The following is a 22975-nucleotide window of genomic DNA, read 5'->3' on the forward strand; positions in this document are numbered from 1 at the left end:
GTGCTCCGTTGTTTCCATTTTCCCGTGTGATTTTATCAAGTATATATATATATATATATATATATATATATATATATATATATATATATATATATATATATATATATATATATATATATATATATGCAAGTAAATCACTGTAGGTGCGCGTGATCTAGGTATATGCTGATAACCACAAGGAAAGAAGAAAACACGATAAGCGAGATAGATACATTTATTTTACCAAGTCCAATAACTAGTGGTCAGATCTACTTCACTTAAGACTTGTTCGATTCTTGAGTGAGGACAATGTGCAGACAGTGAGATGCTTTCAGCACTTAGTACTTAGTGGCCACCCACTAGAGGCACTGTTCTTGAGTCCACAGCTTGGGCTGATAAACCACTCCATCGGTCTACCAGCCTCTGTGTGAAGTATTTCCTTATGTTCGTTCTGCATGATAACTTGGCGAGCTGGTAGTTGTGTCCTCTCGTGTTGGTAGTGCGTGACGTCACAAACACAACAGATTGAGAGATGTAACTGGAGGAAACATCTGAGAAAATTTAAGTGCAGTAAGGGAATAATATTATTTGTTTGATTAAAGTAAAGAAAAAGAGAGCAAACAGGAGACCAAAAATGAACTGGATGAATGGAGTAACGGAATGTAACTTACAGCCAGAAGATAGTTGTGAACAAGTAGGAACACGTGGATATGACTACTGTACATGAGTAATGTCCTTTGTTCACTCTAGGTCTCTTAACGCGCCCATTTTTTGTATTACTGGTGGGCCGCGAGTACTGATGCAGCCATATTACTGACCACAGGTACGGTACATAAGTCAGTAAGGCAGGTGGTACAAGAGGAAAAGGTTGTGTGGAAAGGTGAGACCATTCTGAAGGTACAGTCACCCAAAAAAGTCCTGTCACGAACCACGATTCAGACTCGTGAACCCGAAGCAGTAGACACTGATACAGTATTCTGTCCATAAATACTTCGGATTCAAGAGTCTGAATCTCGAGGTTCATGGTTCGCGACAGGACTTTTTTGGGTGACTGTACATCTCCCATTATGGTGCACCTCACATGAATATTTTCTTTCATTCCTTGGTGATATACCGAGTTGTCTTATAGCTCCAATATATATTATTAAGAGAGCGAATGCTATGTTGCAATTAAAAGAATAATCTCCTCTCCTCAGGTCCGCTATTGGTAATGAAGATCAAAATTACTCTCTAAGCTTCGAATATTAAATATCATTAGTGTATCTAGATTCTTAGCCAGTCAAAGAAAGGGTCAACACAAGCGTCTGGGTAGTCGCCTCACACTCCCTGTCCACTGGTTAGCATGTGTCTTGGGTTAAACACTATAGGTTGTCTTGGTCAGGGAGTATCACACAACACACTCGATTTATTTGTGACTGAATTTATAAGTTATTAGATAAATTCTTTGTTAATTTGTGATTTTTAGTGTTTATTAAATAACTTATCGATCAAGTCTTTTAGTATCTTAATATTACATACATCATCGATTAATTTGTGACTTAGAGAGTTTTAGTATTAACTTATCGTTGTATTTGTGGTTTAGAAAATTTAAATCTCATTATATCTCGTAAGAAAGAAGAGGAGGAATTAATACAATCTTCCTTGATGTCTATATCTTATACAGTTCATATATTAAAGATGTGACATAACAGTATTTTATATTCAAATACATCTGCTTGTTGATATAGCCGTACCATATGAGAGTGTCGGATACCTGAGACTCCTAGGTCCTTATGTTTCTTTATTTATTACTTTATATATTTAAGTGTATCCGGTACGTGTTTAATGTACGTGGGTTAGTGTTTTATGAAGGTTCGTGTTTTTTGTTTTATTTGCATGGGTTAGTGTACGTGTTTTATGTAGAGGATAATTTTAAAACTATTTTAGGATGAAGAGTAATGAGTTAACCTTTTGATGACGATGGGTTAAAACCTTTTGATGTTGGGTTTAAACCTTTTGATGACGATGGCTAAACCCTCTGTGGATTTTGGTTTAACGGGGTAATAATTGAATAGTTTTAGGGACGATAGTTTATTTAATTAAAAAGTAATAGTTAAAAATTTTGAGGATGATAAATTTACACTATCGTCCTCAAGGGGTTTAACTCACTATCGTTTTGTTTACGTTTTGACACATCTATTATCTTGTTTGATCCAGAAACACACACACACACACACACACACACACACACACACACACACACACACACACACACACACACTGAGTAACTAAAGAAATGGATGAAAGTTACTTTGATATTTTTATTATTATTTATCTATGCATGTGTTTCATCTTTCATATTGGACAGGGAAACCAAAAAAAAAAAGCAGAAATCTAAATATAACAAAAACTACGCCAAAATGAGACCATTTTTCTCAAGTTCTTTACACCTGTATTGGAAGGTATTTTAGTACACCTGTTTAGAAATTTGTTACGCTCATAATTGATTTATTTACAAAGGAATACGAATACAAGTGAAGACAGATTTATATACAGGGTGTACCACATAAAATCCAACCCAAACAGCAATCATAAATTACAAATACGAAACCAGAAGACATATCCTCCCCTAGTTCCGTGTAATGGACTCGCCTAACCTTTTCCATGATAGTAATTAAAAACAAAACAAAAACATTATAGGTTCGACTTCAGTTGAGTTATAGCAGTAAGGGGGTGAGAGAATGGTGTAACTACAGGTTATCCTGAGAGTTAATTGCCATATAGAACAACAATACACCGGATGGTAAACAACAAAAAATCGAGATACAGGAAATGTTTGTGAATGGTAACAAGTTTGGGTTGCCTCTTAAATGGTGCACCCTGTTGATGTGTTGTGTAAATTACTTCTTGGCGTGAAGTCCTTTGGGAGTTTACGCATGTGGCAAAAACACGAGACAGTTGTTGTTTTGAGGGTATACAAGCATCTTATTTGTAGTTGAAGAATAGACTCCAGTAGACAGCACTAAATATGACAACTGACACAGGAACGACGTAAAGACGGAGGATTATGAGAACACGATCTGGTAGACTACTCGGTGTTGTGATCTTGGCTCGAGTGAATGGGTTGACCTTGATGATGTGGTCCCGAGTCTCTAGATGTTCGACGACGACGTGGGAGATAATGACGAAGAACAGGAGGAAGATGCAGAAGAAGAACCAGACGTCGATCATTTTGATGTAAGCTGTGGGTGGGAGGGCGTCTGAGGTGTTGTTGAAGAGTGTGTACAGCACCAGCAGTGTTGTTAAACTGACGATCAGCCTCACCTGTGGGACACGTTCATATACTATAACACAATACCATCTGAACAACAGGATGTTTACGTTTAGTTTCACTGTTGATGGGAAAAGACAATGAAGTATCGATTTTTTTTAATGAATTGTAATATTAAGCAAAGTTTACTGGTGGGAGGTTCACCTGGTTTCGAATTAATTTACTTTGTGTTTGAAATGTATGTGAAGTTTTTTTTTTTTAATCTATCTTAATGATGGAAAGTCATAAGCACACGACACATACAGATCTTAATAAGGAATTATACCGTCGAGCAATTCAATATAGATCTATCAAACTAATATAACCTTATGTGTTAGTTTACCTGAAGGAGAGAGACCTTAACGAAGAGGGTGGAGTAACCGATGACCATGAGCATTGCGGTGGGGAGGTACACGCTCATCACGATCACAGTCCATCGTCTGGCCAGCTCAAACTCAACCTGCATAACATTGGGCAACTTTCACAGTGTTCCACAATCACTTCCCGAGAGACAAAGAGTATATGTTAAAGTCAATCCAACATCCCATAAAGGCTAATTACTTTTAGACCTTATCGATGATAATTATCTGCAGTGCGAGAATCTTGTGTTTTGTTTATATGAGCCAAGGAAAATACGATAGCCAGGGGTAGTTAGGCATACCATGAGGACACTGTACTTGGTGGCGTTGCTGCCTCGGTGTGTGGCTGTGGCGCGGTAGTTGACGACCGTGTAGGAGGGTAGTTGTTTGTCCTCCAGGTACACGACACTCGCCTTCTCCGTCACAAAACTCACCACCTCCTGCCTGAGTGAAGACAACTGCACGAGGACGGAACATCGCTGGGTATCGAACGGGTAGTAGAACACGTTGAAAGTGCACGCGAAACTTCCGCTGCAAGATGAGTTTTATTTATATTAATATTTGTCAACCATGTCGTCAACCGCTTCTTGTCCTATCAGCGAAGTTAAGCAACGTTGAGTCTGGTTAGTACTTGGATAAGTGACCGCCTGGCCCTAAGAACAGATGCTGCTGGCATAATGCCTCTACTTGAAACAAGCTTTGTCAGCTGTCCTTGGTCAAATTGACTGAATGTCATTTATTATGGTTGTGGAGAGTCTAACGCCCGGAGTTTTAATCATCAACCACCGTTGACAGGGGTCGTCATGTCGACAACCATAGTTTTAAACCTGAAGGGCCCCGCACTGCAGCGCTCGACGGAGAGGGGCGGCCGAAAAACGAACTAATAAGATGGGTTGTAGTGGACGTCTCCCCTACAACCCCCTACAACTGCCTACAACTGCGTAGCGGCGTCACCACCTGCCACCACATTCCAACGTGCCGTTGCCTAGCAACCAAGCGAGAGCTGTCCCCAGATGTTACCTTATCTTAGCAACGGAACTAGTCACCGGCTACTTCTCGGGTTTTCCCAACATGACTCATAGAGGACTGGCGGCTGCTGCTGGGTGTATATAAGCTCTGTCTCTCCATTGAGATTCAGTCTGACCATTCTTCTTGAACAAGCAACACCTCCTCCTCCGTCGCTGCCTGGCTCCCTTCTCTTCTCCTCGCTTGCCTGGCGGCCCTCGCTCCCGCCAGCGAGCATGGCGACCCACCAGCTGTTCTTCTCTGAGCTTCCTCACCAACCAACTCTCATTCTGCCCATCTTCCTGAACACGCAACACCTCCTCCAGCAAGCTCCTAGCTGTCCAGCATTCATTCAACCAGGAGGCCAGCAACAGGCAACATCTTCTCTAACGAAGCTCCTGCACATCTACCTCCTTCAACAAGCTACTCACCGAACGTCTCTACTGACCAGCTCCTCACCACACGGCACCTCCAGCACCAGACTGTTTATCATATAACTTATATTATACAAGAAAACCACATTAGAGTTTCCTTACATCCTGAGTGCTAGACAACATTAATATTTCGATACCCCTACAGGGTATTTGAAAATGTGGCAAGTAGCTGATCTTCGTTACCCTCTTCGTTATTGTTTTGTTTGTTTTATTGGATATTTAAGTAAATGGTATTAATGAACAAAGAAAATCATAATGGTAATTTTATAAACCTGTGTTTTTTTTTTAATTTTTTTACGGTCAATATTATAAAATTTTCAAGAGACTTGTGCCAAGTGCAAGCTCGTCCAGTTGCTGGTGTCATCTCATCTTGTAAACTTTGTTAGGCAATCAATGCAATAATCATACCATACCCCGTGCAGGCGGCAGGAATTGAAGGCTAACCCCATTACCTTTGTTATTTAATGTTTGAGTTACCTGTGTAACAACCAGTAAAAAACTGCGAACTTCTAATCAGAATGAGGAGTTTGCTTGTCTCAGAAGTGTAGTCATTTGCACCCTATTTAACGTAACCTACTTAACAACAATTGTTGAGCTTACTTTATTTTAAGATGCTCCCAGATCTTCATCTTTCTAGTTCAGATCGCTGAGGTCTATATCCCTCGGCGTTGAACTTGGATGTTTTGACATCCAAGTTTCCTTCTTTTGTGACACTATCTTAACACATCTGTCTTTATCTTGTAATATTGTTTCCTCGCCGATTAACGGTACAAAAAACTCCTGTTCTCTGGGAGTTATAGGGCTTGTCCTTAGTGGTTCAGGTGAGTAGTTGGTGGTCCTCCGGTATACCAACCACGCGAGTAAGACAACCCACAATGCATCAGCGAAGGTGGACAGGCTTACCAACCCGAGCTTTAAGAGCCTCGCATGGAGGGGAAAAAGTTCGAGCGATTAAAACTACCGCTGGAAGGAACTACTCCTCCCTGCGGGTTCTTCGTGGAACAGGGAAGAGGGTGATTAAGACTTCGGGCGTATATGTCAGCACTAACATTCTTTTACCCTCATCGTCAGGTTTTGTATGTGATAATGTGTGGAGTACACATATCTACTAAATACAAGTAGTGCTATAGGCCTATTCAGTGTTTGTTTTTTCCAAAGAACATGTCCAAATTTTATCTTTCTACTGGAGCTAAAAAAAAAAAACATACCCGAAATATCGCTTGGACAAGAAGTAAACAAGAAAGATGAAAGCAAACAAATAAACGGAGTAACCACTAAGCTACCCCCTTTGGGAACTCATATCTTCAGGGGAGAGCTTCACGTACCACCTTGGCGACCGGGGAAGGGTGAACGGTGTACACTACCTGATTCACTCGTTCTGTACCTCTACCCTGACAATCATCGTGTTCTTGGAGCTGACCAGACAATGAACGACTACTCCCCCACTATCATCTCGTAATCACTTCCCAACACGACCATAAAGAACTAATTAGGATTTCGTCGTCTTAGGCATTATTAACGAGGCTGACAGCTGACTTAAGGAGAGTGTGAGGAGGTGTGAGGCTTTTGTGTGGGGAAATTCTGAGACTTTCTGGGGTTATGTTTTAATGGAATCTAATGAAAACTTTATGAGTCTACCTCTATAATTGTACCTGTAACACTGTAACTAACTCACCAACACAACTGTACCTGTAACACTGTAACTAACTCACCATCACAACTGTACCTGTAACACTGTAACTAACTCACCATCACAACTGTACCTGTAACACTGTAACTAACTCACCAACACAACTGTACCTGTAACACTGTAACTAACTCACCAACACAACTGTACCTGTAAAACTGTAACTAACTCACCAACACAACTGTACCTGTAACACTGTAACTAACTCACCAACACAACTGTACCTGTAACACTGTAACTAACTCACCAACACAACTGTACCTGTAACACTGTAACTAACTCACCAACACAACTGTACCTGTAACACTGTAACTAACTCACCAACACAACTGTACCTGTAAAACTGTAACTAACTCACCAACACAACTGTACCTGTAACACTGTAATTAACTCACCTGTAGTGCTGTTGTTGTATAAGAGTGGCGGAACTCCCAGCGTACACGATGTCTGTAAGTAAGTGGCGTTAATTATCTCTTGAGGACACACACACACACACACACTATACAGTAAATAGGAAAACCAAAATGCGCCATGCTGGTTGGGGAATCATTTCAACACGTACGAGTATAAACTGTCTCCACTCACTCAGTCTCTCGCTCGCTCGCTCACTCACACACTCACTCATTCCCTTGTCAGGACTCGAACCTTGTATTTGGGGGGAACTTGATCTTCCCAGGTGATGGCCACTTAGCCATCAGTCCTGAGTGTTGGATGGGACTGACGTGATGCGCCTAATAATGGGTACGATCACTGACAGGGGGATGCTTCAGTCAGTCAAAGTACTATACCAGAGGACGAAATACTCGCCTGTACAGTTGCTCATTCGTGACAGTCTTAAACAGAACAAACAATAAGCAACTGTAAATTGTATCTTCATGTATCCGTCAGACAATCCAGGTTCACTGTCTTCGATTTGCTTTTTCCTTACAAATGTATTAACTCAGTTGTGGGTAACGTATTAAAACTGTTTCAGGCAACTAACTCGAAGTGAATCATTTGCCTTCACAAGAACTACTGGGAAAATATATGTGTTATTTTGACTCTTGATATGTACTGATAATTGTGTATAAGTATTTTAATAAACTCACTCATGTTAACGTCGTTTAAATCAGGTTCCATGGCTTCTCCCGTCTTGTCCAGGTAGACGTCTTCCTTCAACATCCTTACATTACCGTCGTAAACATTGGGAAACTCCAGCTTAGGCTTCCACACTTTCTCCTTCTCCTGGTTAGTGAGTTTGTTCCACTCGAAAATATTCTTTAAATTGAGGTACTTCAGCCTAGGATCTTCCCATCTTATATCCACAGTCAGTTCTAAACTAACGACTCGGTTAACATCGCTAATTTTAACAAACCGGAGAATTTCAATTTTGGTCACCAACTCAATTGCCTGTTCCACAACTTGATTTTCCGGTGGTCGTTCTGCTCGATAACCTTCTGGTACGTGCAGAAGCGTACAGCCATATTCATCAGAGAGATCACTGCAGTCGTCCCTGGTGTTGCATCGCAGTGTTTTGTTGATGCAATCACCATTTGAGCACATGAACTCTGTATCATAGCAGGGTGACAGTCCGAGTTCAATAGTGGTGCCCTTTGGGTGGCTGCAGATGGAGCTGTTCAGGGTCCACTCATGGCGGCCCATTGGATAGTCGTCTCGATGAACAAGTGACACAGCCGCGACAGTTTCATTAGTCTCGGTATCAAACATTTCCCAACTGCCGCCATCCGTTCTGAAGATCATCATACCATAGTAGCCGTGGAAGTATGGCTTGTCGGCCCTGTACCCCAGCACCTCGTACATTGTCTCGCTTTCTTTCGCCATGCAGAGACCTCGAAGACGGAGCGGTCGATTTACGTTTTTAGAACACGGAACACATGATTTCCAATTTCTGTTGCACTGTGTGTCACTCCACAGCCCGTCTATGAGTGACATGAAGATGCAGTTCTCTTCTCGCTTCCCGTTAGGTTGGTCAAAGGCAAATGAAAGATTCTTAACTGTCGTGTTATCTGATATCTTACGCCACACGTCCTCATTAGCCTCGTCTGTCAGCCCCACCCACAAGTGATAATTTGAGTGGCATGGATCTGAAAACCTGCGTGAAATCGCATGAAGTTCTATATTTGCGTCATGCGTTTCCGGTGCATAAATATGATATCCAACCCTGTGGCACATCAGCATCGATTCAGCCAGGTTGCGCATTTCGGGAAATATGACATATTCATCTGTTTTCTTGCAGAGACTTTTAGAATCAATCATATGTTTCGTTACGTCGACGAGCTCCACGTCATCCATCTCACTGGAGAAGATGTTGCCATAAGCTACCTCGTTACAGGATGCCAGAAGCTGAACCTCCTCTTTGCTCAGACTTCTATTCCAGATATTCGCTTGTGCCAACTGACCCCGAAGAATTTGCGTCTTATCAAACCCTCCCCCGACAATGTCTTGTTCTTGGCCGAGGACTAAGGAGCTGTTGAGAGACAAGGGGACGGTGGGCGTGTCTAAGTGTCCATCAGCTCTCACCTCACCCCCCACATACCCCTGGTAATTCCCGGAGGAGAAGATATGGCAATAGTGAGCCCACTGGTGAAGACCCAACTCCGTGGTGAAGTTTGGGAACATGAACTGATACTTCCCGTTGTGGAAGAATGAAACCTTCTCTTCCCTTCGATCTGAGAACAAGAAAATAATTATAGCATTTCCACGCTAAGCTGGCCCGTAAGCCACGCTCCTCGTCTATAGCTGCAAGTAGCTGATTGCTTCCCCTGAGCGTTTCTCCCCCCCCCCCCGGACTGCGCGTATATACGTGTACAGGGGTAAGCCCGCATTTATATCGACCTTTTATAATAAAGATTTAAAAAATTCTAACATCCTCTCTGAAGTGCTAATGCCTTGAAATTATTTGCATTTTGATAATCCACGTATTTAACATTATTTTAGATAATAACAGGTCTGCTTACCAATTGTGAACACATTTAGTTTGAATTTTCTATGAACCAATCAGCTATTACTGTAGAAGAAGGGCGGGGTCTACTGGCCACGTTAGTGTGGACTTTAGGTAATGAAATAACAGAATTCAATGAGTCTAACAGAGCATAAATACTCACTAACAAAGTACTCAAATTACTCACAAATACTCACTTTACAAAATAAATGTTCACTCTATTCAGAAATACATTACTCACTAACAAAGTACTCAAATTACTCACAAATACTCACTTTACAAAATAAATGTTCACTCTATTCAGAAATACATTACTCAAAAATATTCACATTATTCACAAATACTCACATTGCTCACAAATACTCACATTGCTTACAATTACTCACAAATACTCACATTATTTACAAATATTCACATTACTCACAAATACTCACATTACTCACAAATAATCGCATTACTCACAAATAATTACATTACTCACAAATAAGCACATTACTCACAAATAATCACATTACTCGCAAATATTCACATTACTCACAAATAATCACATTACTCACAAATACACACATTACTCACAAATACTCACATTACTCACAAATAATCACATTACTCACAAATACTCACAATATTCACAAATACTCGCATTACTCACAAATACTCACATAACTCACAAATACTCACATAACTCATAAATATTTACAGTACTCACAAATACTACCATTACTCATAAACATTCACAGTACTCATAAATGAATATCCACATTACTCACATTACTTATATTACTTACAAACACTCACATTACTCACGTCATTCGCATATGCTCACATTACTCACGTCATTCGCATATGCTCACATTACTCACAAATATTCACATTACTCAATAATAATCACATTACTCACAAATACATTACTCACAAATACATTACTCACAATTATTCACATTACTCACAAATACTAACATAACTCACAAATACTCACATTACTCACAAATATTCGCATTACTTACATTACTCAAATACTCACATTACTCACAGATACTCACAAATACTCACAGATACTCACAAATGCTCACTTTTACTCACAAATACTCACATTACTCATAAATACTAAGATACAAATACTTGCATTACTCACAAATATTCACATTACTCACAAATACTAACATTACTCACAAATACTCACAAATACAATACTCACATTACTCATAAATACTAACATAATTCATAAATACTCATATTACTCACAAATATTCGCATTACTCACATTACTCACAAATACTCACATTACTCACAGATACTCACAAATACTCACAGATACTCACAAATGCTCACTTTACTCACAAATACTCACATTACTCATAAACAGTAAGATACTCACAAATACTCGCATTACTCTCAAATATTCACATTACTCACAAATATTCACATTACTCACAAATACTAACATAACTCACATAACTCACAAATACATTACTCACAAATACTAACATTACTCACATGACTCACAAGTACATTACTCACAAATACTCACAGATAGCGAGAGCATCAGTGTTGATGCTGGACTCTGCTAAGGACACGTGTACCTCAAAGGAGGCAAGAGACACAGGCTTCACCCAGTAGCAGAGGCTGACATCCCACGCTGGCTCATCCACGCCCTGGTGGTGGTGTTAGTGGTGACAGTGGGAGAAGGGTGTTAGTGGTGACAGCGGGAGAAGGGTGTTAGTGGTGACAGTGGGAGAAGGGTGTTAGTGGTGACAGTGGGAGAAGGGTGTTAGTGGTGACAGTGGGAGAAGGGTGTTAGTGGTGACAGTGGGAGAAGGGTGTTAGTGGTGACAGTGGGAGAAGGGTGTTAGTGGTGACAGTGGGAGAAGGGTGTTAGTGGTGACAGTGGGAGAAGGGTGTTAGTGGTGACAGTGGGAGAAGGGTGTTAGTGGTGACAGTGGGAGAAGGGTGTTAGTGGTGACAGTGGGAGAAGGGTGTTAGTGGTGACAGTGAGAAGGGTGTTGAAAGTGGTGACAGTGAGAGAAGTGTTAGTGGTGACAGTGAGAGAAAGTGTTAAGATGGTGACAGTGGGAGAAAGGGTGTTGAAATGGTGACAGTGGGAGAAGAGTGTTAGTGGTGACAGTGAGAAAGGGTGTTAGTGGTGACAGTGGGAGAAGGGTGGTGGTGACAGTGGGAGAGAAGGGTGTGAGTGGTGACAGTGGGAGAAGGGTGTTAGTGGTGACAGTGAGAGGGTGTTAGTGGTGACAGTGAGAGAAGGTGTTTAGTGGTGACAGTGGGGAGAAAGGGTGTTAGTGGTGACAGTGGAGAGGGTAGTGAGCAGTGGAGAAGGGTGTTGAGTGGTGACAGTGGGAGAAGAAGGGTGTTAGTGGTGACAGTGGGGGTGTTAGTGGTGACAGTGAGAAGGGTGTTAGTGGTGACAGTGAGAGAAAGTGTTTAGTGGTGACAGTGAAGGGTGTTGGCAGTGGTGACAATTGGGAGAAGGGTGTTGAGTGGTGACAGTGAAGGAGGTGTTAATTCAGAGTGACAGTGGGAGAAGGGTGTTAGTGGTGACAGTGGGAGAAGGTGTTTAGTGGTGACAGTGGGAGAAGGGTGTTCGTGACAGTGAGAGAAGGTGTTAGTGGTGACAGTGGGAGAAAGGGTGTTAGTGGTGACAGTGAGAGAAGAGGTGTTAGTGGTGACAGTGAGAAGAGATGGTAGTGAGAGAAGGGTGTTAGTGGTGACAGTGAGAGAAGGGTGTTAGTGGTGACAGTGGGAGAAGGGTGTTAGTGGTGACAGTGGGAGAAGGGTGTTAGTGGTGACAGTGGGAGAAGGGTGTTAGTGGTGACAGTGAGAGAAGGGGTAGTGTAGGTGGGTTAATGGCACCACTGGGAAGACTAGTGTATGTACCAGAGTTATCAAATATTACACACTTTAAAGCACTAGTCGTTAACGGTGCAACAGTACATCATAATATCATCTTCCCATAACCTCAGAGAGTGAACTATGACTCACTTGGTTACTGCAATAAATCAGGTTTTAATTTATTACCTGTCTTGAGTTGAAGGTTTAAGGTGCATTTTAACTTATCTCCTAGTCTCGTATTAATGAGGTATTGATCAGGCCAGTATGCTATGATGCCATTCTTGGCTGTTGAATGTCACTTTTATTGTTGATATTCGTGTTGAGACATTTATGTTATCAACACCGGGGTCTAGTTATCATAATGTCAATATCGTGTAGGATCGACTTAGTGTGTGTGTGTGTGTGTGTGTGTGTGTGTGTGTGTGTGTGTGTGTGTGTGTGTGTGTGTGTGTGTGTGTGTGTCAGGTGCATTATTCATTGTCATTTTGTACTGCGTTATCTGAAGCTCTCATAATATACTGGCTTTCTTATTTGTCATCGGGATGATTGATGAGACGATGACGAGAGCCCGGGGATCCACTACACTTTATGAGCAATAGTAAATTCGAAGGTGATAGCGTCGCCTGGAACTGAATTTACCAGACACGTTATTTCTGTCGTTTGTATCTTTATTCTTCAGCAGTGTTGTAATGAGTACAGTAATGTGAATTTTTTTTGAGGAATACTGTATATATATACTGGGAGCGTGAGTAAGGTTAAGAGTTGTGAATATGTGCTTGTGAATATATAGTAGCGAGAAACGATACTAAACTGAAGTCCTGTGTTTAGATTACACTCCCTGGGTCTATTGTGGAGTAAAAGCAGTCAAAAGTGGTAACGAGGGACGATTGGTAGTATATAATTTAGTAATATGTGATGGAAAAGGTAGATAGTCACAGCTAAGAGTGTAAGAAAACGGTATTTATCAGATTCAGTTGGAGAACAGGAGACGACGAGCTGTACTGGTGGAACTTTTACGTCATTGCACCAAACATTACCCTGTCCACCTGTCGTAATATATATTCTTTCTCATCCTGTATCATCATAACTTTTGGGTACGTGATTTTTCTCTTTAAGCACAAGTGTTAAATTTCGTATAAAATTATTCTGCCAAAAAAGTATTTTGTTAGGTGATCTTTAATTACGCCATCTTCCTTTATATAAAATAGCGCTCTCAGCCGCCTAAGAGAGAGAGAAAAAAAACGTTTAAAATATTCTACAGTTAGCTGCTCGCTTATGTTATCCTCGTATTTGTATATCACCACCAGGTAAATATATTTTTAGTGAGTAAACTTAATTTTTACGTTATTTCCAGAGTATTGTAACCAGGCACCATTTTATAAACCTCAGCTTGAACCGTGTTGGCGTGGCTCTCCCTATAGGTGTTAGTCTGGTATGTCTTCACAAAAATTAACGAATATTGTGTCACGTTGTGTTTACTCGACCTGGTGTTACTTTCATTGTAGAGTATAAATAAAAAAAAAGTTGACTTAACGTGTTTTTACATTCATATTGTAAACACGACTGTGGCGTCCCCTCTTGTGTTTACTACTGCATTATGCCTGGGTACACGAGGCACTATGCCAAGGTCTACGAGACTCATAATCCCACCTTGGTTGCTGGAACTGTACTGTACTAACATAAAGGAAGAACTTGACACTTATTCTTTCTTGCGCGTGGATTTTCTTCATAATTTATCTTTTACATGAATTACAGCAACCAATCCAAGAATGAAAGTTGATTCGATTTTTTTCCTAATGTAACCCCAACCAGGAAATATTTGTTAGTTCTTTACAAGAGCAAAATCTGGCAGGGTTTTTAAAGACATCCACTGATTGACTGAGAATACAAATAAGCCAAGTTGAATTATGTGTAAGTTCAGTGCTCACATAATAAAGATTTGTTTCTGCGACTCCACAAAGATACGACAATTCTCTGTCTTTCTGGGTCTTTTACATCAGCTGTCATCAGTCACCAGTGGACAAATAGCATCCTATGTGGTTATAGCGTGAACGTGATATATCAGTTTATATGTACAGTATTTCCTCTTTTTATTATCCTTAAAATTACCTAAATTGTTTGCCGATATATGCGGAACTATAACGGTATAGGCTCACTATTATTAATTATTTACTTTATACAGCTCTCCAGTCAGTGTCAACCTGTACTCAATTCATTCTACCAACCTGTCAGTTACTTTACGGCCGCTGTTTTCCACTTGCTGTTTTTAACTTCTTTTTTTTAATATCTTCTCTTAGTTCACAGATTCTGATATGAAAAATAATATTAGTAAATGATTTGGTATAAAAGTTGGGTGACTTTTAAAGGATTAATGTGAAAATATTTGCTGATGAATCCAGACGTTATTATCTTGGAGCATTATGTCTGAGTGTCGGTCCAATGTTAAAAAGAAGAGCTGACAGAATAGATAATTAAATCTTCATAAACGTTCGTGTACCTAATCTAACATTATACATTAGTTAATAACAAGTAGTGAATGTAGTTCCTGGTTTGGAGTCATTAGGGAATTAGTGAGTGACGTAATGGTTGTGATGTTTATAGGTAAGGAGTCTTAGATACCACTGTGGGAATGGATGTCACTTCCCTACCATGAGAATAGGGTAGGGTATGGTAGGGTAGCGGAGGGTAAAGTAGGGTCAGGGCATTTTAGTTGCCAACAAAAGCATGGCAGTTTGAAGGAAATCGTTGAAAATGAATTTATTACAAGAACGTAGACTCGAGAATTAATAAGGCCACCGCAACAAGGATGGGAAGTCCATTCTGGTGGTTGATTTCAGATTATCACCCGCTCTTATAGTGAAGCGTGTGGAGAAACCGTTGATCAACACAACCTTTTGGTCAGTGAGACTATCGACAATTGGCCAGCAGTTCCCAGGTGGATGGTGAATTCATTGTTGGTCTTATTATACGGGATGGTAATGGACTCGTCGCTAGATGGTGTTATGGGCAACGCTACGACGCATTGATGAGGTTTTAACATTGAGTCTGAGCCTCTGATCTATATGTAAAGACGCGCCCGAAAAGCCACGCGAAGCAAACTACATTCCGTGTGAACAACCTGAAGTAACCAACACAATAACAGACTCCATCGACTATGTAGTTACTTGAGACTTAAATAGTTCTACTTTTTGAAGCGCACCTCTCCCTGAGGTACACTTCTGTCGACACTTTACTGACGCAAAAGCTAATTGTTGGTAACAGATGTTGCTTCAGATTCTAGAACAAGCATCCCAGCACGTGGAATCGGGTCTTATCTTTACTGGTAGCTCCAAGTCTGATGCTGGGGTTCAGACTGGCGTATTCTTTCAAGCTCTTACCCGAAGTGACATGTTACCTTATGTCGTTTTAATTTTTACTGCTGAATTGTCAGCAATTCTTCTGGCCTTGATGGTGATTATTACTTATGAAGTGCCCTTCAAGCTCTAAACTATTTTAACGTTCTCAACCCTTTGGCAATTGAGATGCTGGAATGGCTCTTCCTTACACAGTTTTAAATTGGATAAAATCATGGCTCACCGATAGAACGCAGAGGGTCAGCGTAGATGGTGTTAAATCTGAAAGGGGCCGTGTAACCAGTGGGGTTCCCCAGGGGTCAGTACTAGGCCCACTCTTGTTCATAATCTACATAAACGATCTAGATACTGGGATCAGCAGTGACATAAGCAAGTTTGCGGATGACACCAAAATTGGGCGGCAAATTAATTCAGGGCAGGATGCTAATGCATTACAGGAGGATCTAAATAAACTGCAGGGGTGGTCTGAAAAATGGCAAATGAAATTCAACACCAGCAAGTGCAGCGTACTTAATATTGGAAGAACAAATACTTATAATGTATACAGCCTTAACAACATCAACCTAGAGAAGTCGACTTGTGAAAGAGACCTAGGGGTACTTGTAAGCCCGGACCTACGGCCTAGAAAACAGTGCGTTAATGTTCGAAATAAGGCAAACAGAGTATTGGGTTTTATATCTAGAAGTGTAAGTAACAAGAGTGCAGAGGTCTTATTGCAACTATATCTTGCGCTAGTCAGGCCGCACCTCGATTATGCGGTTCAGTTCTGGTGCCCCTATTATAGAATGGATATAAATTCACTAGAGTCGGTGCAGCGAAGAATGACAAAAATGATTCCGGGACTTAGAAACCTTCCATATCAGGATAGGTTAAAGAAACTTAACTTGCATTCCCTAGAAAGACGAAGAGTGCGGGGAGATATGATAGAAGTATTTAAGTGGGTGAAAGGAATCAATAAAGGGGATATAGATATAGTTCTTATAATATCCGAGCAGGATAGGACTCGGAGCAACGGATTTAAGTTGGATAAGTTTAGGTTTAGGAGGGAGATAGGAAGAAACTGGTTCACAAATAGGGTGGTGGACAAGTGGAACAAGCTTAGCAACTTTGTAGTAAGTGCGGGAACTCTGGAAAGTTTCAAAAGGAGGCTAGATAGATTCATGTATGATAGAGAGTGGTAATAACTCTCAACAGGAGCTGCCATGCACAGGCCAACCGGCCTATTGCAGACTCCTTATGTTCTATGTTCTTATGTACACAGAGACGTGGCCGTCAGGTCAGTATCTGCTAGGTACCGACAGGTGTAAAATATGTTGTGTAACGAGAAGGCGGACAAAGTGACCAGGGCTTCTGCATCTCGTCCAGCTCCTATGCTATAACTACTCCCATGTCTGGATATACGTCCTAGGATTAGAACAGCCATGTGTTATGCCTGGCCGTGTTTGGTGGATCCCAAATTAGTTCTGGAGGATTACAGTGGAGATACGCCCCTGGACATATCCCCTAATGCCACGGAGGTGAGAAACTGCCTTGGCCGGGATTTGCATTGACCACTCTAGGTTGACACACAGCCACCTGATGACATGATAGCCCCTAACTGCCTGATCCTCTTGACCTTAAACCACTTGCTGGTTGAGTGTCCTAGGATAGGGGACCTGGGGAGGCGCCATCTCTCCAGGTCTCGGGGATGTTATGGTAATCACCACCTACAGTATCTTGGTTCTCAGAGTAGATATCTCATTTCCAGAGGATGGAGCTTTTAAGCTTATTGAGGAAGCTGACCTCCGCCAGCATATATAACAGTTCATTTTTATAATCTCTTAATTATAGATACATCAATATGCATGCACAATATTATATCTATATGTTACAAAACGATATTTGTTCTATGTTGAGCTCCGGGAAAAATAAACTTACATACAACTTAACCTTGATGTACCTCTATGGAACCTAACGGAACCTAACTGTACCATGAAGCAGTAATTGTTGAAGTTCCTCCACGAAAAAAAAACTTTCCAGACTCACGCCCAAATAACACTCTTCGTGAATACTGTGTGAGCGCGTAACGTCATCATGGAAGTATGTATTGATTACTGGTCACATCCATTATTAGCACGAGGAGTCCTGACTACCTCAAGGTTCGTTCTACCATACGCTGCCTGGGAATTAACGTCCTTAACATAACTATATTTTAATCCCCTCTGTCACCAACACTCGGTTACACCATTAGGTTGGTCATGCGTGGTACTGGCCTGTATACGTATATATATATATATTAAGAGCAAAGTACAAGAGAGCTTCAGCTGGACATTCTCTTATAGCTAAAACGTTGTTGTGAGTGGTAAGAGCTCATTTGTCACATATAGCCTAGTGATAATACCACACAGCCTATGTTTATTATGGCACTTAGCCTAATGCTGTTCCTGCTAAAATTGACCCAGCTTATTCCTCTCCTATCCGTATAACTTTTTACTGTACTGCCGCAGGCTAATAATTCCCCATACTCCCACCTGCCCTACCCACTGTCGTATTATCGCACTGAGTTTATGGTTACAATCGCAAGTCTCGCAGCTTCTCCACTGTTATATTTTTTTTTCGTTGTCAGAAATGAGTGAAAGGAACCAAGAATACTTAGTCATTTTTCTTTCGTAATGATCATTTTATAACCCCAAACTAACACATAAATTTTCTGGTCTATAATTTCACATCATAAAAATTGATCATTATTTATTACAGATGAAAACTAACAGAAATTCTAATCGTACACTGTACAAGGTTCTAAAAGAAGGCCAAGCCACCGGTCGATCACTATGCACACTTAAGTTTCGTCACGATCTCGTAAATTGCATAAATTGGAAAACAAAAATATTCTGATCACTAGAACGTGCTGTGTGATCTGAATGTTTTCTGTATTAATTAGTAGGTGAGAATTGTGGTGGTGAGTGGAGGAAGAGAAAGTTTGTTTACACCAGGAGCTGACTGACTGACTGACTTCACTCGGTATGTGATGAATGATTACCACGTCACTATGTTTGTATTTTACCCAGGTTTCCGTCGAGAGATAAAAGACCCCAGTGGTAATTAATTATGTTAGTTTTGGTAATAAAATATTATCTCACTCACTGCAGTAAAAGTCAGTGTTATAGTTGAAGTCCTCCTCGCCTATCAGCTGCTTCTAATTCGGCCATCTTACCCCTGAAAGTTGATGTCTACTGTGTGATCTAAACTGTGCCCTTAAAGACCATAGTTATCGATCAAAATGTCAACTAATTTCATTCTTTTTTTTCTCTTGTTGCGCATTTTTATCTTTCCTACTTCAATGATTGTTTTGTTGTCCCCTCCTCCTCTACCCACCCATGGAGCCTCCTGCATTAAGTAAAGGCGACTCACTAGCCATTTAGTACGTGACTTACTCCCTCTACACGGAGCTCCCCCGACACATTCATGGAGAGACCAATCTAAACATTGATTACCTTATCGAAATTAATAAGTTAAAATTAATATATCAACAGAATATTACTGATAAGGAATGTGGAATTAGATGATAGATGAGATAATAACGAGTCATTTAGTACATTGTTTGGCAGAGAAGACCCATGAACTATAGTGATGGCCTCAGGCAAAGTGCTGTTTCCTAGCGCTGACAACTTCACCTGACCTGATGTCCTACTCCCACCCTCTGAGGCTCTACGATGAAGTGTGCCAACATCTCATTAAAGTGTTGACAACTTTTTTTTCCTCTCCATTTTTTGGTATAAGAGTTTTGACATTTCATGTAAGTAATTATATTCCTGAATGAGTTTGTGGGGTATGGAGTCTCACTCGTCTTTGTGTGTATCTGTCCGTGATGTGTCCTTCATATGAACGTGATGACCATTGATGATAATTCTAGGTTTTCATGAAATAAGGACGAGTTTAACAAGAGATATGGTCCGATTATTCCAAATGTTGACGCCCTCAATTGACTCATAAGTTCCTCAGTGTACAGTGTAAGTCCAGCTTGATTGCAGGCGACGCCTCATGTGTAAATCACTCCAAAAACTATCTTTCCAAATTAGTATGAGACAATATGACACAACAGACGAGGTATTTTGACAACCCTACCGAGACAACAGGAGTCACAGTGTTCATTTTGAAATGCATTGGATCCATCTCGTTCACTTCTCATCCATTACAAAGTCAAATAAAATATGGATGGGAACTCATACTTCTCTCTACAGATACCCAGATCAACAGACTCAGCAACACGCGATGACCTAAGTGCTAATAGAGACAAGATCACAGGTTACTCCTAAGCGTGCAAGTGTTAAAACGGTATTTTGTTTAAAGTCACTGAGTAGATAAAGGAGTCGTACTGCCAAAGAATATCTGGACAACCATAAACTTTTACCCTCAAGCTCTCAGGTTAGGTTCTGTCTGCCAGGAGAGAGAGAGAGAGAGAGAGAGAGAGAGAGAGAGAGAGAGAGAGAGAGAGAGAGAGAGAGAGAGAGAGAGAGACTTTTTCACCTTTGTGGGAACTTGTCTCTCACTAAAGAATTCAGTATTTCATCCTTACACACTGACGTCACCTGAATCGATGTTGTTGTCAGTGTTGACCTGGCAATGGTTCACGCTGGCTGGCTCTTTATTCACTGCACTGGTCTAAACTAAATTATTAACTGTTACTGTGATCATACCAATAGGTGAACATTGCCGTGTATTCATAACATTACTGAGGAAAAAAATACTGTAGGAAAAGAGAGATCAATATGAACATACGCGGACATAGTACTAAATAATGATCTTTGTTGACTTATCATATATCACACGAGAGGTTAACAGCTTAACTACTATGTAGCAATGTCTTAACTGGCAGACGTGGGATTAGGTTATGAAATGCAGGATTAAGTTATGAGACGTGGGGTTAAGTTATGAAACGTGAAAGAACACAAAAAACTAACCTTCTGGGACAGGTTATAGCGGATCATAGGGTCAGCACGAGAACTCATCCATAGGTCCTCTTGCATCGAGAACACTGTCACCTGGGTCCCCTCCACAGCCATCCAGCTCCACGACCTGTTCCCTGAACACACACACGTACGTATGTTGCCTTGTTAGTAGCTGTCAAAAATAGTAACTTCGGATAAACTGAAGATTAGCCCCCATCATTTTACATAACCTGATGATCAAACACCCTAATGCTACCTGGGAAAGGGGATTAGGTTTGGTTTGGTTCCTGGTGTATTAGTTTCGCGTTAAAGTGGCTAATATTTAGGTGCTTGAAATAAGCTGAGGGGATCTAATCTTTAGGTGATCCAAACATTATAGGTGAAAACAGAGAGACATTCATTATACCCGATATCAATTTCAGAGTTTTAATAAACCCACATTATTTGAATCAGAATGAAATTACAGAGCATAAACATAACATTAAATCATGCAGAAGTGAAAATATAAGTTACACTCGCAGCATATATACAGGTTAATTAAGTGAATTGAGAAGCTTCTTGTAATTTGTAATTGCATACTTTAAATGTTAAGTGCCACCTTACCTCTGTAGTGCACCTTGGTTAATTATAGTGTGGTGTTCTAGGTCTAACTAGAACCGTTATCTAAGACCTCTTGTTGTGGTGTGTGTGTAATAATAATAATAATTAACGGTTTATTGAAAAAGTTCTGCAGCCCGAAGGCTGAAAATATACATTAGACAAAAATGACTTATTACATACAAAGACATGGGGTGGGTGGGTCGTTTAACAAAAGCTTTCATTACTAAAAGGAGAAGGAACATGAATTGAACATACAAATTATTATAGTTTGCAGTTGATGGGCCGGGCTGGTATGTTGCCATACTGTGTGAGGTCATGTATGCCACGTGGTGCAGTAACAAGGTCCTCGGGTGTTGAGATGAAGGACCTCACGTGGTCATGAAGACACCGAGGGGTGTGGGTGGTTTCACAATACCTCACTCTCTGCTAGGTGGTGGTTTTATCTTGTAGTCAGGTGTAAAGTCGACCTGCTGTTGTTCCCAGGGTGGACGGATTAGCACCGTCTGGTCAGAGGAGGGTTCCCAGGGGTACTTATCTCATTGGTGGGTCGCAGCTCTCACTGGTACTGTCTAGTGCTGAATTCACTGGATTAAACACTGCTCATCCGTTTTCGTCACTGATCCCACTTCTCTCCAAAACGAAATTGTCACTTTTGATTATGTTCATATCCCGGTGGTGAGGATGGGTCGAGGAAAGGGACTTGGGGAATGAGCCAGCATTGGCCAAGGGGGGCAGCTGCACAGCAGGAGCGGCGTCTGATGAGTGTAGAACAAAAGCCCGGTAGGACAAAAGACCCTAGGACAAAAGACCCTAGGACAAAAGCCCCAAAGGACAAAAGCCCCCTAGGACAAAAGCCCCTAGGACAAAAGCCCCCCAAGGACAAAAGTCCCCAGGAGAAATAGTAAGAATTTTTTAAGTATTTTATTTCTTTACAGTTTATGAACACTTCTCTAACCTAACCTAACCTTCGGGAATTATGTTATAGTTATAAAGAAGTATACAAGGAATGTTTATTAAATCTGCAGTGACGTATGTTTTGTCTACTGGGGTAATTACTCCCCTGACATTCAGTGACCTCACTGGGCCCGAATCCAGGTGAAAAAGTCACAGGAAAAAAAGTCACAGATAAAAAGTCACAGGAAAAAAGTCACAGAAAAAAGTCTCAAAAAAAAGCCATGCCCAGTGATGCCCTGATGCCTCTGAGAATGCGTCACACCTCACCTATGTTCGCCCCACACCTATGGAATGTGCATGACGCCACCATGAACAACAATGCTCGTACCAACAACATCTGTGAAGGGTGGAATAGTAAGTTGTTCAACCTCGTCGGTCACTACCATCCCTCAAAGAAGAGTTCGTTGACGCTATGTGCAGCTACAAGAACGCCTTCGCAACTTGTGTGTTGCTCGACGGAGGATCACAAGACTGTAACACATTTTCTTCATGGCGTCGGTTGGAATATTAATCATCAACTCTAAATATACATGTAATACCATGCTATTATGTAAGTTGTTTTCAACATGTACGTGTCATGTAAGTACTTCAATAAATGACTG

The 22975-nt window shown here is 40.9% G+C and overlaps 1 protein-coding gene across 1 annotated transcript; it reads right to left on the minus strand.

Annotated features, from left to right (window-relative positions):
• Positions 1-1006: 1006 nt before the first annotated feature.
• On the minus strand, positions 1007-20933 carry LOC121856959. Its single transcript, XM_042352749.1, has 7 exons — positions 20832-20933; positions 11226-11349; positions 7842-9422; positions 7149-7200; positions 3930-4158; positions 3612-3728; positions 1007-3282 (listed from the first exon to the last, which is right to left on the minus strand). The coding sequence occupies exons 1-7, from the start codon at positions 20931-20933 to the stop codon at positions 2944-2946; spliced, it is 2544 nt and encodes an 847-aa protein (XP_042208683.1). The 3' UTR covers positions 1007-2943.
• Positions 20934-22975: the final 2042 nt, after the last annotated feature.

Source organism: Homarus americanus, unplaced genomic scaffold (assembly GCF_018991925.1).
Source record: "Homarus americanus isolate GMGI-L3 unplaced genomic scaffold, GMGI_Hamer_2.0 scaffold44060, whole genome shotgun sequence".
Taxonomy (NCBI): domain Eukaryota; kingdom Metazoa; phylum Arthropoda; class Malacostraca; order Decapoda; family Nephropidae; genus Homarus; species Homarus americanus.